Raw genomic sequence first — 17,147 nt, forward strand, 5'->3', positions numbered from 1 at the left:
AGAGCCACAACAATTCAGGATGCAGAACGGAGAAGAGTTCGAGTTGAGTTCAGGTCGAGGAAAAAGTATGCAACACTCCCCAGAGTTACCTGAGCACAACAAAGGCGCAACAAAGGATTGCGGAGGGAAGTGGACAGACCGCAAGCCGAGCCCAGGACCAGGCCCAGGACCAAAGTAGCAAGTTTGCTGGAGGAGAGCAGAGGCTTGGGCTTGGGTTTGGGCTTGGGGAGCCATATGCGAAATTGTTTTATAGCTGCCCGGGAGTGGTCAGTCTCTACTACAGTCGAGTCGAGGAGAGCGTTGAGTTTGTTTATGGCCAGCCAGGCAACTTGGGCCAGAACGGATGTTGCCTTTAACGTGTACATCCGCAGGTCCGAGCCCCTCTGTTTGCCCGTTCCTCCCTATAGCACGTGTACGACTATCTGTGCAAGGGAGCATTCTGAGCATTCAGTTTCATGTTGAAGCGTTTAACAAAGCGCCGTAAATTGCATCAGGCGTGCAACCACAATCTAAGGGTATCCCACCCCGATCCGCCCTCCGAGTATACCGTGACCGGTAGGTTTTCCAGAGTTTCTTATTCCCAGTTAAGAGCGTATCCCTTTTGCGGTTCAGGTAAACTTTTATTACCCCGAAAAAAACAATTTAAACATCGGAGGATGTCGTGGAGCAGGCTTTTAGCCAGACCAGGAATTAGATTATTGGCCTTGAGGTAAATGTTTCTCGGTCCGAACTGATGCTAATGGAATGCGGTCTTACTCGGCAGACGTCATCTTCAATTTGTGGCCCTTTCCCGTTTTAAATTGATTCCCTGCCCGACTGCAAGCACAATTAAAACATTTGCTGAGTTCTCGGTTAAAGTTGGCTCCTCATTTGCCTGGGGCACGGGGACACACATCTGCGATCGAACAATTATTTGTTGCTGTAATCAAAGCCCCAGCTGCGGACACAATTGGTATATTGCCAATGTTTATTAAAGTCGGTCCCAAAGCCTCGCCAAATTGCCAAACACATCCCAGGGGACGGGGACCGGGACTCACCCGGTTCCAACATGCGACAGCCGGTGCAGCGGTGGCAGCAACGACGGTGGCAAGTGCAGCAAGGCGTTGCTTTTTTAATAGAGTCATAACTTGCTGCCAACTAATGGGATTCGAACCAAAACACGCTGCACTGAAAGAAATAATGGGCACTGCTGCTTCCTATTGCCGTAGAGGTTCTCTGTAAGTACGAGTTCTTCTGTAACTCGTGCAATCATAGATTTTGTAATGAAACCTTGCATACAATGAAATTCTTTGTTGGAAAAGGAATGCCCAATAGAGAGCTCAGTAGAGCTCTTCCTGTATTTGAATTGAATTTCTAGATTTTCCAGACCAATAGATTGCTCAAAGATCTTACTGTACACCTATGTATTATTATCTTTTCTCTCGGTGGACTTTTGGTCAGTCCTTGCTTAGCCATAACCTACGCCCCTCGAGTTGTCATACACCGCTTCTATATACTATTTTTTGTTGTTGCTTCGTTCGTTACTTTCTGTGTCCTCTATCGTGGCTCGACTTTGGTTACAATTCAATTTGCAGTGGGCGCTTTTTTCCTGGACATACTTTCTTTTTTTTTGTGTGCGGTCGCCTGGCGCTTTGGAAATTTGTGTCCGTACTCTGCCGTACCTGGGCAGTGTCGTAAATGTGTGGAAATTGTTGGGTGTTATGCCTCGTAGGTCCCAGTTAAGCAACGGGCGGTCCTGAGCTAAGAACTCTTCTCCACCTCCACCTATACCCCCATACCCTGCCTGGCTCCATCTCCATTCCCGAGTGTGTGGCATGTGGCCAACAAATCTCCACCTCTCCCTGGCGGCTCTCGCTGTCGTTTTATTGTCTTGGCATAATGTTGACGTTGGACTTGTTCTAGATGGTTGCTGGGCTCGTTACTTCTCCTGGCCGGGCGCCCCAAGAGCAGGGCATGTGGTCCTCATAATTGTCTTGCGCAAATGGTCGTGTAAAATTTTAATTGCTTTTTAGTGCAAACTCTTGGATAATTTGTAGTTTCCGAAGAGGCCAAGACCGGGGCTAAGCTCAAATGTCCCACGCTCACTTTTGAAGGGTCAAAACCTGTCGACTCTGGGGCTGATTAGGAAATGTTTATGTCGTAGGTGTTTTTCCTGAATGGCTTTATTTTGAAGACCTCTCAAAGATTTCAATATGGTCATTAGAGGCGGAAGAATCCTAGGACTACTGCTTGTCAGCTGGTGTATTCCCTTGACTTCCCTTGACACCCAAAACCAAGCCGCATCTTAACCGAAATCAGCAGGCACTCATTAAAATCCAAAGTAATTTTCCACACCATATCACCGTGCATGACACATATATCAAAAATGTATGTGCGAAACGTCAACAAGTTTAAACACGGCTGCCATAAAAACAATTTGAAACATTTTTTATTACATTTATGGAGAGGAGCGGGGTTGTGGGGCCAAAAGGAAACCAAGTCAAGCTGAAAACAACTTTCGAACAACACTTGACATAGAACATTTTATATGTGTTCTACACAGCATATGCAAACCATGAAGAACCCAACCCCAATCTCAACTTCAGGTCCTGTCATGGGAGGAAGTGATATGGGATATGGGATGTGCGTCCAAATATTTGTACTACCAAACCGAATCGCTTCATAACTTTAAGAGTCCCTCATCATTCTTTATATTTTTTCTTCCGGCTTACGGGTTTTCTTTTTCTACTGGACGATATTTTCTATTACGAGAATTTCTCATTCGGCTCGTTAGCATTTTTCCGGTTATCTCGCTCCAGATTTATAGTGCTCATTGCCCCAATGGCTGGGGACCGTCATTTATGGTCACCGTTTTTGACATTCATTGGCCTTTTTTCTCTCCGTTTCCCCTCGTCCTTAGCCGCTGCCCAGCGAGCACCTGCCTCGATGGGACACAAGACACGACACTCCACTCAAACTTAAATAGAAATGAGCGCATCAAGCGTGAAATTAAATTTGATAAATTCTATTTACGTAAAGAGATGGAAGATTTGTGGGGACACTTTTTGGGGTCACCGTCGAGGGGAGCGAGGATGTGCTGGGTAAGGGGTGCTAAGGTAAGCTGGTCCTAGGTCATAATTTAAGTGTATCGAATGGGTTTTTTAACGCTCGGTTGTGCAGTGTAAGCATGATGGGGAAATAATCAAAAGGGCGGTAAATTTTATTATTATTATTTTTCTCAGATATGGAGGCATTTACGATCCTACATATAAAGTTTGTAGTCTTGATCACCATTAGAAGGCATTTATGAAACAGGCGTATCCATTTGTGATTTGATCTCAATCGGGTGGCTATTAGACGATGGATTTTAAAGGTATCATCCGTTCAGAAATAAACTCTTTTACTTGTAAGTTAAGCTTAAACTCAGATCGGGGCTACGAACAACAGCAGATATGCAGAACCCCAGTAAACTGTTATATGGAAAAGAATAACGTAAGCATCAGAAAGGCGGGAAGCGGGAGTGCCCACACACAAACAGAACCGCAGTGGAAACAACCGCGGGAGCGGCAGGCCCCATCAAAAGGTACAGGCCGGAGAAAGCATTGAGAAATTTTAATATTCACTCTTGTCGGCTGCATAAATTAAGGCCCTCAAAGGGCTGTGGGAGAGAGGCCGAGCGTGAGGGGCAGTCGAAACTGCAATAGCGAAACAACAAAAGTGGCGCGAAAGAGGGGGAGTGGAAAGGGGTAGAGGCTGCTGATGGAGCAGATAACATGCAAACCAATGGCAGAAGCAAAGGCACTCAACTGAAGAGCGCAGAAAGAGAGAGAGAGAGAGGAAACTCAAGAGCGGCTTGCAGAAAAAGACCAACAAAAAGAAAGCAAAGATGATAATCGAGGCGCTGATACCCATCGTTTCTATATTGTTTAAGGATCCAATCCAACTAAAATTTTTTTGGTTGAAAGATCTTCATAGAAAGTAAAGTTTTTCGAAGACTTGGTTCAACAGATCGAAAGGAAATCATGTACATTCGTATATTGCTATTCGTTTTGATAGTATATCATTTAAACAGCTGTTTCTGGATTCTGATGATGCTAAAATGGATTGCGAAAATGGATTCCGAAATCAAAATACTTCTTACAAGCGTATACCAAGTGATTCACAGACAAGGTTGATGTCGGGCGGACAGTGAAAGAAAGAATAACTACAGCTACAGAATATGTACAAAGCGAATGAAGTATGAAAGCGGATGGACAGGGGAGGGCAAGGGCTGCCAACTTGTGGCGCCTTTTGTTGGTGCTGGTCTGCTGCTGCTGGTTCCTGTTTGTTATTGCACTTTTGCGTGCCGCTCTCGAACCCCAATGCATAAGAGACTGAAGAGCAGGCCCAAAACCCCGGTTCAAACCGAGAAACAGAGCAGGACACAGAACCCCGCAGAACCCAGACCCAGACCCAGATACAGTTGGGCCACTCAAACTTACTTCAATGAATACTTTATGGGTTAATAATCGTAAAACCATTCAGCGCAAGAGCCTCGCCAGACCTTTGGGCCTTTTGCCCTGCTCTTCCCTGCTCTTTCCCCTTTCCATCTTCTCTTGGCCAAAGTTTTGTGCGCGAGAATTCATAAACAATGTGCATAAAGCGCAAAATGTAGCGCTTCTGTTCGTTGGTGAAGACGGGGTGGCACGGGGTGTTGGAGCCTCGCCAGGAGAAGGATGTCCCACTGCAGTGGCAAATTGTTGTTGTTTCGTTTGCCCGTTATTGTTGCAGGCTTGAGCGGCAGGCCCTGCCTTTTGGGATTTGCCAGGTGGTACGGATGGATGGTTGGAACATCGTTTATGCAAGTTTTCCCGTTTAGCTGTTGATTTTCTATGTTCTGTGGGTGTTTCTAGAGTTTTCGTTGTTGTCAGGGTGTTCGCTGTTGTTGAAGTCAGTCGCTGTCATTCTTGATGAGGATGTTATTGTTGTTGAAGATGTTATTGCTGTGCAGGTGCTTATGCGATGGACAGGTGTGGGCGCTGTCGACAAAGAAGATTAGCGAAGAGTTGAAGCTTAGGATATTCAAGGTTGATGGGACAGAAACTTCAAACGGGTGGAAGCTTGGTAAAAGTCATGTTTACTTATAGTTTTGAGCCCCAGAAGTCTACGGTCTTCGAATCAGCTATGAAACGGAATTGGCTATTAATCTAAGCTTTCATATATCGTTATTGAACGGATCTGAAACGGTTATGCATTTTTAATAAATCGCTGATAGTTGCCAAGGAGTTGCCAACGATCTCCCTGCAAACCATTAATCTCTTTGCCCAATTTTAAATACACCCCAAAATGGGAATCATTTATCAACCATTGGTAGGGCTAACGTCCTTTTCCCCTGCTGCCAGGCTCAACCCACAAACCAAAAGCCGAGGGCACGTTCATCCCCATCTTCTTGCATAGTTTCAAATGCCAATAATTCAAAAATAAATAACTCATACGCCGCGTGGCCCTCCGAGTAGAGCCAGTGACTGGAGAGCAACAAAAGAGCAGAGTGAACGAAAACAATGAAACAAAGGCAAAGTCACGCCTGCCAAACGCTGAAAATGTTTCAGAGTCAATTGTAAATATTTCCTCCATTGAGTTTTATTTGAAAAGTTGCTTTTGGGGACTGGGACTGTAAGAATGCCACCACCTAATGAAAAGCAACCCCCAAAAAGCTGCTTGCCGCTGGGGCGCGGAGGTGTAAGCCATCCTACCTGGGGCCCCCGTCAGGTTTTACACGCTCGTTACGTTTGATTTATAAAAGTTGATGTTTCTTCGTGTTGTTGCCGGTGCTGTAACGCGAACGCACAAATTAATTGCCGTTGTTATGCGTTGATAAATTGCGTATACGCCGCACTGTACGCAGGAGAGTTCTTTAACAATTTGTGAGGAGGGAGCAGTAAAATATTTAAGCAATAAATAAAATACCGAAGTGAAGTGAAGTTTAGTTTTCCTTCAGCTGCAAATATCATTCTGTGCGAAGCTCGAATTGATTAACGCTTTCGTGGGTGTCTGTGGAGGTGCGGTCAAAAGTTTTCCGGCAATTTAGCAGATGAAAAGATATTTTTACAGGGATTCCTTATATTTAATTAATTGCCTCGGATTCCTTCTCAGGTGGGGCTTAACAATGGCAGTTTAAGAGTGCTGTAGATCATGTTGGGCAAGGGCTCCAGGGTTTAAATGATTCACTTTCGAAATTGGTTTGCCAGAGGTGGAAAGATAATTTCGTTGGAGTTTTCTGGATCGGAAGATTATACTTTACATACTGTATACATATGTATATTGAACTGTGTTTTCATTACGATTTGTCCGGCTGGCAGGTTATTAAGCACTTCCCTTCATTATGTGACAGCACTCACCTGGTCCATATTGCATGTGTGGACGTTGACATGCAATGACTGCATCTTTCAAGAGGCGATGCAGTTACTGCACCGTCAAGTGGCCCGTGTGACACCAGCAGAAGGCTGTTGCGCGCGGATCCCAGGCAAAACGCAGCCCTCCTCCCGCCCAACCGACCGAGGGGCGCTGCCGCATGACGCGCGGTGCGTAGCCGAACCAAACGCGAACATGCAAGAAAGATAGCTATTAGACTAACATTCGAGGAAAATTAGTACTAAACTTACTAAGAAACTAAGCATGCAATCAAAGTACAAATACCACTACAGTTACTAATTAATAGAAAGGTGTGTAAGGATTAATAATTTAATAAGAGGAAGAGAATTAGTGGTGGATATAATATGGTAGAGGGAATTATAATCCGAGCATAAGACCCTAAACGGTTCATGCAAGGAATAATTCGATCTACAAAGTGGAAGGAACAACGGTATACAATTTCTAGTCAGTCTAATAGGAATCGTGAAGTTTATGCGGCTCAACAGATCAGGGCTGTCTATGTCACCCCTGATCAAGTTGTGCATAAATATCACACCAAGCATTTTTCTACGGTTAACTAAGGATGGGAGGTTTACTAATAGTAGTCTACTAGAGTAAGATGGGAGTCTTACACCCGCATCCCAGTTAATGCCCCGCAGAGCAAAGAGTAACGAGGGGGAACGTTGTGAGTTGCTGCGTACACCGCAACTCTACAGTTATACCCGATACTAAGTCAGTATGGCTCTCCTGCGGCAGACGCCGCTAATATTGAACCACACGACAAAGAGTGCGTGCGAGAGAGACAGAAAATCAGTCTGAGCGTGACGTCGGGCGCTGCGTGGCCACTGCAAATTGATTTCTTGCTTTTGGCTACAAAAATGATCCGATCTGATCCAGATTCAGCAATCTGATAGATATAGTCATTATCTATGATTCTGCGTTTTTAGTTTTCTCGAATGTGCAATATTGTGGATGCAACAGATTTTCGTTCTTTGTGGGGGCGGAAGGGGGTGGGGCGAAATTCTGAGATATACGTTTTATAGTGAGATCTAACAGAAGTGCGGATACCAAATTTGGTTACTCTAGCCTTAATAGTCTCTGAGATTTGTGGATGCCACAGATTTTCGTCCTTTGCGGGGGCGGAAGGGGGTGTGGCGAAATTTGGACACGAAACGGTCAAGGTCATATAACACAGGAGTGTGGATACCAAATTTGGTTGCTCTGGCTCTTATAGGTTCTGAGATCCTTGAACTCATATTTTGCAATTGGCAAAGCCGACCATGAAACCTGTGTGTTAGAGAGAGACAGAGCGAGAAAGAATGAAATTGTTTTCTTGATTCTGGCTATAATAATTATACGATCTGGTTGAGATTTTACACTCTAGAACATATAGTCATCTTCTATGATTCTGCATTTTTGGTTTTATTGTATCTTTAAAAATGTGGATGCCACAGATTCTCGTTCTTTGTGGGGGCGGAAGTGGGCGGGGCAAAGTTTTGAAATATTTTTGTAGCAGTGACATTTCACAGATGTCTGGATCCAAAACATCGTTGCTCTAGCTCTTATAGTCTTTGAGCACTAGGCGCTGAAGGGGACGGACGGACGGACGGACGGACGGACGGATGGACGGACGGACAGACGGACAGACAGACAGGGCTCAATCGACTCGGCTATTGATGATCAAGATTATATATATACTTTATGGGGTCGGAAACGATTCCTTCTGGACGTTACACACATCCACTTTTACCACAAATCTAATATACCCCAATACTCATTTTGAGTATCGGGTATAAAAAGTTTTTCTGTACTGATTCTATACGGTCCTGGTGTACTTTGTACTGACGGCACCATACACAGGAGCCGTATTCTAAGATCGGACGAACAAGCGAGGTATAGAGAGTCTTTGTTATATTGGGGTCGTCAAATTCCTTTGACCACCTCTTTATAAACCCAAGCACGCCCATGGCCTTATTTACCATGGTAGTAATGTGTTCGGAAAACTTTAACTTGGGGTCTAACATAACACCCAGATCATCCACCAGGGTAAATCTCTCAAGAGAACCACCAAATAGGGTGTAGGGAGCCAACAAAGGGCTAGAACGATGAAATGTCATAACTTTGCATTTCGAGGCATTAAGGTGTAACAAGTTTGCACAACACCATGACTGAAAGTTATTGAGATCGGATTGCAAGCGAGAATGAAATGAAATGTCCTTGTACTGGACACAGAGTTTAACATCATCCGCATACATAAGTACTCGAGAGTATGTTAATACTGAAGGTAAGTCATTAATAAAGAGTGTGAAGAGTAAGGGGCCTAGATGGCTGCCTTGTGGTACTCCCGAAGAAACCTTTACTGGGAAAGAGAGGGAGTTTTTGAAGAGGACTCTTTGAGACCTAGAACAAAGATAGCTAGAAATCCATCTCAGGAGGTTGGGCGGAAACCCTAAAAGGTCAAGTTTATGCGCTAAAAGGGAATGGTTTACAGAGTCGAATGCTTTACTAAAGTCGGTGTAAATAACATCCGTCTGTAAGTTACCTTGAAAGCCTTTAATAATGAAAGAGGTAAACTCTAACAAGTTCGTGGTGGTTGATCGCCGCCTTATAAATCCATGCTGAGTTGGAGATATAAGTGACTTGCAGAGATGTTGCAAGTGCGGAGTTAAAACCCTCTCAAACATTTTAGGAATAGCGGATAACTTTGCTATACCTCTATAATTTTTTGCATCAGACTTGCTACCTTTTTTATGGAGAGGAATTATAAACGATTCCTTCCAGATCGGGGGGAAGCAAGAAGAATCAATGGATAGGGTGAATAGTTTAAGCAAAGGTCCACACAGAGCCTCGGCGCAGTACCTGAGTACACAACCTGGAACCCCGTCTGGACCCGGTGAAAACACCGGCTTAACTAGTCGAAGATCATGAAGTAGGGAACATTCATTTAACAAGGGACTGAAAATGCCGTTCGACCTCGGTAAACCGTATGGGTACGGATGACCAGAGTAGCTTTCCTCAGAATAGGTGGTTTGGAAGAATTGGGCAAAAAGATCGGCAATTGCCTGATCATTATTTGCCGACGTATTACAAAATGATAGCGAGGATGGGTGTGCGGACGTTCTACGCTTACTGTTTACGAAGCTGTAAAACTGTTTAGGGTCCTGAGAAAAACGTATCCTGCATCGAGATAGGTAGTTCTTATAGCATTGAGCATTAAGAACTGAAAAGTTTGACCGAGCTAATACATAGCGAGAGTGAGAAGTAGGAGAACCCACTTCTTGAAATTTTTTATAAAGTCTTGATTTTAAGTTTTTTAGACTGGATAACTCTTTGGTAAACCAAGGGGGTTTTCCAGATCTAGTCGGACAAGAAAGCGGGACACAAGAATCGAAAAATGTGCCAAGAGCATTGTAAAAAATGTTTGTGCCTTTTATGATATCAGTGCACAAGTACAAAGCGGACCAATCAAAATCCCTAATGAGGTTATTAAGCTTCGCAAACTCGGCTTTACGAGTTCCCGCTGTCTTCATAATTTATTTTCCCTAATGTTTCCCTTCCTTGGAGTATTTTTCTTTTCCTTTCGGCTGGACGACCTCTTGCCGCTAAATCCACATTGAGTCCGACTTTGGAGCCCTGTCGGCACTTTGTTTTAGCATTTCTCTTAATTTGTTTTGGCAATAGCTGAGGAGCAACCCGTCCCACGCCCACGCTCCTCTAAGTCCGAGGCTAAGCCAAGACCCTTTCAGCAGAGGAAGTGCAAAAAAAGAAACAATATTTCTTTTCCAGCTTCATTTTTGCGTGGATATTTCACTCGGACACGGACACCGACCCGGAGCCACAGCCATAGCCGGGGCCGGAGCCAGAGCCGAGTGCGGCGCCAGCGGAAATGAAAACTTAACGCTTATTTGAACCTTCAACAGTGCACATAAATCACCAGACTTTTGTTGCCACCGCTGCTCGCTCTGTGGCACCACTGGGGCCTGGCCCTGGGCCTCAGTCCCCCCTCAGTTCACAGTGCTGCTTAGCAGAAAGCAGCTTAAATGCCATTTTGGTAGTCAGCTTTTGTGGCCTTTAGCAATCGCATTTGGACTCTGTTTGCTCTGCACTTTGTTCTGTCTGCGTTTTGTCTTTGGGCCCCGTCATAATTCTGTCTCTAAATATTTTTTTTCGGCCGCATTATGCTGATGACGATGATGATGATTGGGGGCATATGTGCGTGAAAAGCATTCCGTTCCTGTGTCGGCTCTACGTTCCGTGCCACGCTTTGCAGCGTGTGCAACTTCCGTTTCCGTTTGACGCAGCGGAAGCGTACGACGCCTGTGGCAGGCACTTTCACTGATTGCTCTGGCCCCCCGAAATCAACACCCAAAAGAATATCCCCCCCTCATTGTGATGTTCAGTTATTAGCAGAACAAATGCAGCCCTCCTTCGGATCGGGCCCCCAAACATCAGTCAGCAATAAAAAGAATTTCAGTGGGGCGCCAGGACTGCATTTGATTGCCTCCTGCTAAATGAGCTTCGTCTCCGGGCGTACATTTTGAAGTAAACTCAAAATTTTTGCCCATTTGATTCAATTACACCTTTGGGTGTTGTAACTTTATTTTTGCTTCAACGTTGGAGCATATCGGGGAAACAAATGGCACGAAGCAGGAAGAGCCCAAAGAGGACCGATAGCAGTAGAAGGCGAACGGGAGGAAAAACCAAATTAGGGACACAACAAATGAGTGCAGCAGGGTGGCAGTGGCAGTGAGTGTTGGTGTTGGGTATGGGATGCGTTTTCGTTTGCTTCAGCTCTTCAGGCGGAGGTTAAAGGCGTATCAGGTGGTGCACTTGGAGAAATCAAAGCGTGGAGGAGTAGAAGGAGTAGAGGAATGGACTGGAAGCTGATAGAAGGCACTAATTATGGGCGATACAATCTGTAGTTTTGTGGCAACATCAAGTGGAATTTCCAATTTCCCCATATACAATTTCTTCATAACTTTCCACCAACTTTTGCTTCCTCCTTTCTAATTATCCACTGCTTTTCGCACAGTGTATCCAACTTGGGGTCATTCGAGCTCTTTTTCGCATCTTTGACCAAACAACAATGGGCGAAAAATGGGATTTTCGCGCTACTTTTTATTTAACGTGCCAGCTAATTTGCTGCAACAACAATGCAGGATTGCTACCCACCAAGCAGCACCCCTCACCCCTCACCCTTCACCCTGCCTGCCCCCTCAAGCTCGACCCTAACAAAGCGCCAACCACACGCTTATGGCCACGCGCGGCCATCAGGGCTGCAAGTCGAGCTTTTCGGTTGGGCTTTAATTTCATGCGAACAAGAGCGAGCCCCACGCTGTGGGATCTCCCCCATCCTATCGTTAACTTTGTGCTGTAGTTAACGGCTTTCGGGGTGGCAGAGGCAGAGGCAGCGGCAGAGGCAGGGGCAGGGGCCAAAGGGATGCCAAGCCTGTGTGGCCGGGGGTTGGCTTTGGAGGTTAACTACTTTTCATGAGCTTAATTTTAAATTGAGGCTGCAGCGCAGCGGTGGCGGTGGCGATGGCGGCGGTGGCGGCTTCATTTACTTTGTGCCTCGCCAACTTTGTTGCAAGCAAACTTTTACGCGGACTGTTTAGCAAAAGGCAAAGTTAAGTTGCTGCTGCACCACACTAACGCTCACACTATCCCCCAGACCCAACTGGTGGAAAAATTCTATTAGGAAATGCCAGCCGGTTGCAGGCCCATTGAGTTATTAAGCCAGCTAATTGCTTATTTGCACTGGAAAAAGGAAAACTGCTCAACGATCCGCACACCGATCCTCCATAATCCTCCTTCCGACCCCATAAAGTATATATATTCTTAATCAGCATCAATAGCCGAGTCGATTGAGCCATGTCTGTCTGTCCGTCTGTCCGTCCGTCCGTCTGTCCGTCCCCTTCAGCGCCTAGTGCTCAAAGACTATAAGAGCTACAGCAACGATGTTTTGGATCCAGACTTCTGTGATATGTCACTGCTACAAAAATATTTCAAAACTTCGCCCCGCCCACTTCCGCCCCCACAAAGGACGAAAATCTGTGGCATCCACAATTTTAAAGATATGAGAAAACCAAAAACGTAGAATTGTAGAGAATGACCATATCTTTAAGACAGCGGAATCTGAATTGGATCGTATTATTATTATAGCCAGCATCAAGAAAACAATTTCATTTTTTCTCGCCCTGTCTCTCTCTAACACACACGTAGCATAGGCGGCTTTGCTTAGAGTAGAGCAACCAAATTTGGTATCCACACTCCTAATATATCGGACCGAGACGAGTTTGTTTCAAAATTTCGCCACACCCCCTTCCGCCCCCGCAAATGACGAAAATCTGGGGATATTCAAAAATCTCAGAGACTATTAAGGCTAGAGTAACCAAATTTGGTATCCGCACTCCTGTTAGATCTTACTATAAAACGTGTATCTCAAAATTTCACCCCACCCCCTTCCGCCCACACAAAGGACGAAAATCTGTTGCATCCACAATATTGCACATTCGAGAAAACTAAAAACGCAGAATCATAGATAATGACCATATCTATCAGATTGCTGAATCTGAATCAGATCGGATCATTTTTGTAGCCAAAAGCAAGAAATCAATTTGCAGTGGCCACGCAGCGCCCGACGTCACGCTCAGACTGATTTTCTGTCTCTCTCGCACGCACTCTTTGTCGTGTCGTTTAATATTAGCGGCGTCTGCCGGAGGAGAGCCATACTGACTTAGTATCGGGTATAACCGTAGAGTTGCGGTGTCCGCAGCAACTCACAACGTTCCCCCTCGTTTTAATTGCTCACAAAATTGCACATGATCGTGAGTTTAATTAAAGTCTGGCTTCGGACCCCGTCCGTTCGTTGCGTGTTGATGGCTCTATCGAGTGGGGCAAGCCATATCTATTAGATCTATTGAATTTATTTATTTGTGTTATTAATGCATCTTTGGAAATTAATATTTCATACAGAAATGCTCGATATTACAAGCTTACAGACCGTATCTTGCTGCTTTTTATAACGGTTACTCGTTATATCAGGGGTATATCAGTTTTGTGGTGGGTGTGGATATGTGTAACACCCAGGAAGAACCTTTTATCCTATTTCTTATAAAAAGTGCTAGCACAATTGCGAGAGAATGCGGACATACGTCCTCTTTACGAACACCGATACCAAGAGAGGGAGAGAGAGAGAGAGAGATGCGGCAGTTATCAGTTTCCATACCACATCGAGCGCTTACGATAAAATATCTTTTATAAGTTACATCAATCATAAGCTCACATATGTATATATTTACTGGCTATAAAAGTTCCCGATAACGTTCCCGCTTGTTTTTTTTATTTCACAGAATTTGGCATACACACTCGTACTCGTATCTTGTCAGTTTGTATAAGTAAAGTCGGATTCAAATTTTGCATAGTCGAACGTTGTATGTTTGAACATGCACATATGTATGTATGTATGTACATGGGTAAATAAATTAAATCGTACCGATTTGAGTAAAAAAGAATTATACATCCCTCACTGTACTTGTATTGCTGTAATGCGATTTGGAATAATGAATATGCTTAGACCCACTGGACTAAAAATAGTCAGAAGTATAATTATAAATTATAAAGACTTGCTGGGCCCTCCTCAATTAATAAGGTGTGTCGCGTCTGTAGCATACAGCAGGATTAGATTTTCGCCACGCAAAATGGACACTGAAATACAAAGTTTTTATATGGACAAGACTGTGTTTGTAACATGCGGCACTGGGTTTTTAGGAAAAGGTACAAGGACTTTGTTATTATCCTTATTATTATCCTGGATATTTCCAGGATAAGTGAAAGCAAAAGATAAATTGTACCGTTCGATTTTCAGTGATCATTAAAAATATCCTACGAGCTACAGATCCGAAACACATATATTTTCTGGTCAGGTCTAAGAAAAACGAGGGGGAACGTTGTGAGTTGCTGCGGACACCGCAACTCTACGGTTATACCCGATACTAAGTCATTATAACTCTCCTCCGGCAGACGCCGCTAATATTAAACGACACGACAAAGAGTGCGTGCGAGAGAGACAGAAAATCAGTCTGAGCGTGACGTCGGGCGCTGCGTAGCCACTGAAAATTGATTTCTTGCTTTTGGCTACAAAAATGATCCGATCTGATCCAGATTCAGCAATCTGATAGATATGGTCATTATCTATGATTCTGCGTTTTTAGTTTTCTCGAATGTGCAATATTGTGGATGCAACAGATTTTCGTCTTTTGTGGGGTCGGAAGGGGGTGGGGCGAAGTTTTGAGATACACGTTTTATAGTGAGATCTAACAGAAGTGCGGATACCAAATTTGGTTACTCTAGCCTTAATAGTCTCTGAGATTTGTGGATGCCCCAGATTTTCGTCCTTTGCGGGGGCGGAAGGGGGTGTGGCGAAATTTGGACACGAAACGGTCAAGGTCCGATATCACAGGAGTGTGGATACCAAATTTGGTTGCTCTGGCTCTTATAGGTTCTGAGATCCTTGAACTCATATTTTGCAATTGACAAAACCGACCATGAAACCTGTGTGTTAGAGAGAGACAGAGCGAGAAAGAATGAAATTGTTTTCTTGATTCTGGCTTTAATCATTATTCGATCTGGTTCAGATTTTGCACTGTAGAAGATATGCTCATCCTCACCGATTCTGCGTTTTTGGTTTTATCGTATCTTTAAAAATGTGGATGCCACAGATTTTCGTCTTTTGTGGGGGCGGAAGTGGGCGGGGCGAAGTTTTGAAATATTTTTGTAGCAGTGACATATCACAGAAGTCTGGATCCAAAACATCGTTGCTTTAGCTCTTATAGTCTTTGAGCACTAGGTGCTGAAGTGGACGGACGGACGGACGGACAGACGGACAGACAGACAGGGCTCAATCGACTCGGCTATTGATGCTGATCAAGAATATATATACTTTATGGGGTCGGAAACGATTCCTTCTGGACGTTACACACATCCACTTTTACCACAAATCTAATATACCCCAATACTCATTTTGAGTATCGGGTATAACGAGGATGTCAAGACGCGCGTTGCAAAATGGATGAGCCAGCCGGTGAGTATCCCACGACTGTCACGCTGAAAACGCTCGCTCTCACGCCCCCCTATTACAGATTTTCGAGGAACTACTAAGGACAAAACCAAGGGCCTTGGAGCTGATGACACCCATAGCAGGGGATTGTCTGGAGCCGGACCTAGGCATTAGTGATGCGGATCGTAAGCTACTGGCAAAAGAGGTGCAGATTGTTATTCACGGAGCAGCCACCGTCCGCTTCAACGAGCCCATGCATACGGCACTTGCATCGCCTGGAGGCCTTCGTCCAGATCTCCACAGCCTACTCCAACTGCGTGCTGGAACACATTCACGAGCAGTTCTATCCTGAGAATTTTACCTGCTCCGTGGATACTGCACTGCAGCTAAAAGAGACACTGAGCGCCGAGCTTTTGGACAATATGACGCCTGCCTTACTGGGAAAATTCCTCAACACATACAGCTATACGAAGGGCCTGGCAGAGCAAGTGATCCAAGGTGAGGCGGGTGACCTACCGGTGTTTATCTTTCGGCCTGCTATTAGTAAGTGACTCCTCTTAGCCCAGTGGCGCTTCGATAACCTCCAATCTTCCCAACGATAGTATTTGCCAACTATGCCAGCGGCCTCCACGGAAGACTCTTTTAATTCTTTCTTTCCCACTCAGACGACAGGCAAGAGGGAGTGCGAGTGCCGGAGCCAGTGCGAGTGGGAGTGGCGGAGGGGTACGGGCGAAAGGAGTTGCATGCAGCTTTAATCAAGCATCAAGAGCTTGTATACGCGTCGTATCTCTGAGAAAAGTTTGTCTTTGGCTGGAGCGACGGACTTGGTTAACTGGCGGACAACGTCATCGTGTTATTCATCATACAGAGGTTCGTGGCTCGAACCTCGAACTCCATGTTCAGCTACCACTCTTCCTGCAACTCCAACTTCAGCACCGCCCCCAGCTCGCATCGTTAGCCTGTCAGGCTCAGATTGGGCTTTTTTCAAACCCCGGTAGTCGTTGAGTTCTGTGGGTATATTGTAGACGTGCACAGAGAAAAGTAGTATTTTTGGACATTAGCATCTCGAGCGGATACTCATGGATTTGGGTAATTATACATACTATTCTATTGATTTGCCTCATATTTTCACAGGATTCCTCAAAGCGGGTATTCTTTAGTCGATATATATGTAAGATATTATTTATAGTATTGTTTATTCGTATTATTATCGCGGTGGCCTGGTATGTGTGCTTACAAAAGTTCTTAATGTTACGGCTTATTTCTGCTGATTTTCTGCTGCTGCTTGAGTCACGTCCGTATGCTGCTGTTCTCTCCTTTTCACTGCTTCGCTCGGTTCCTCTTCTTCTCTGTCCGCTGTTGATCTGCTGCTGTTACTACTGCTGTTGCTGCTGCTGTTACTACTGCTGTTGCTGCTAATCAGCTGTTCCTCTGCTGCTGTTATTACTGCTGTTGCTTATCTCCGCTGCCCCCTCAATAGGCCAGCTGGCCCACTCCTTCTTACACTCGGTCATCCTGATTAGTCATCAGTCCCTGATGACCATGCGTCCTCGTTTTCTACAGAAAAGCTCCATAGCTTCATGTTATCATTGCTTGTGGTCGTATTTCTTGGTCCTTCGACGTCTGCTGCCTTCCGAACATTATAGCGTCCGCCTCGTTTCACGTTGGTTATTTCGTATGGTCCTAAGAATTCGCTGGCCATCTTTTTTCCGGTTACAAA

At 44.9% G+C, this 17,147-nt stretch overlaps 2 protein-coding genes across 2 annotated transcripts; both read left to right on the plus strand.

Moving 5' to 3' along the window:
- Window positions 1-14,240: 14,240 nt before the first annotated feature.
- On the plus strand, window positions 14,241-15,695 carry LOC117193657 (putative fatty acyl-CoA reductase CG5065; the record flags this gene model as incomplete). Its single annotated transcript, XM_033398396.1, has 3 exons — window positions 14,241-14,310; window positions 15,413-15,451; window positions 15,510-15,695. Coding segments are annotated over exons 2-3 (198 nt in total), but the record flags the coding sequence as incomplete, so codon positions are not given.
- A 1-nt stretch (window position 15,696) lies between these two features.
- LOC117192963 (fatty acyl-CoA reductase 2-like) lies at window positions 15,697-15,996 on the plus strand (the record flags this gene model as incomplete). The annotated part of the gene is made up of 1 exon (XM_033397685.1): window positions 15,697-15,996. A coding segment is annotated over one exon (282 nt), but the record flags the coding sequence as incomplete, so codon positions are not given.
- Between the last annotated feature and the right edge of the window lie 1,151 nt (window positions 15,997-17,147).

The sequence above is a fragment of the Drosophila miranda genome, assembly GCF_003369915.1.
Source record: "Drosophila miranda strain MSH22 chromosome Y unlocalized genomic scaffold, D.miranda_PacBio2.1 Contig_Y2_pilon, whole genome shotgun sequence".
NCBI lineage: Eukaryota > Metazoa > Arthropoda > Insecta > Diptera > Drosophilidae > Drosophila > Drosophila miranda.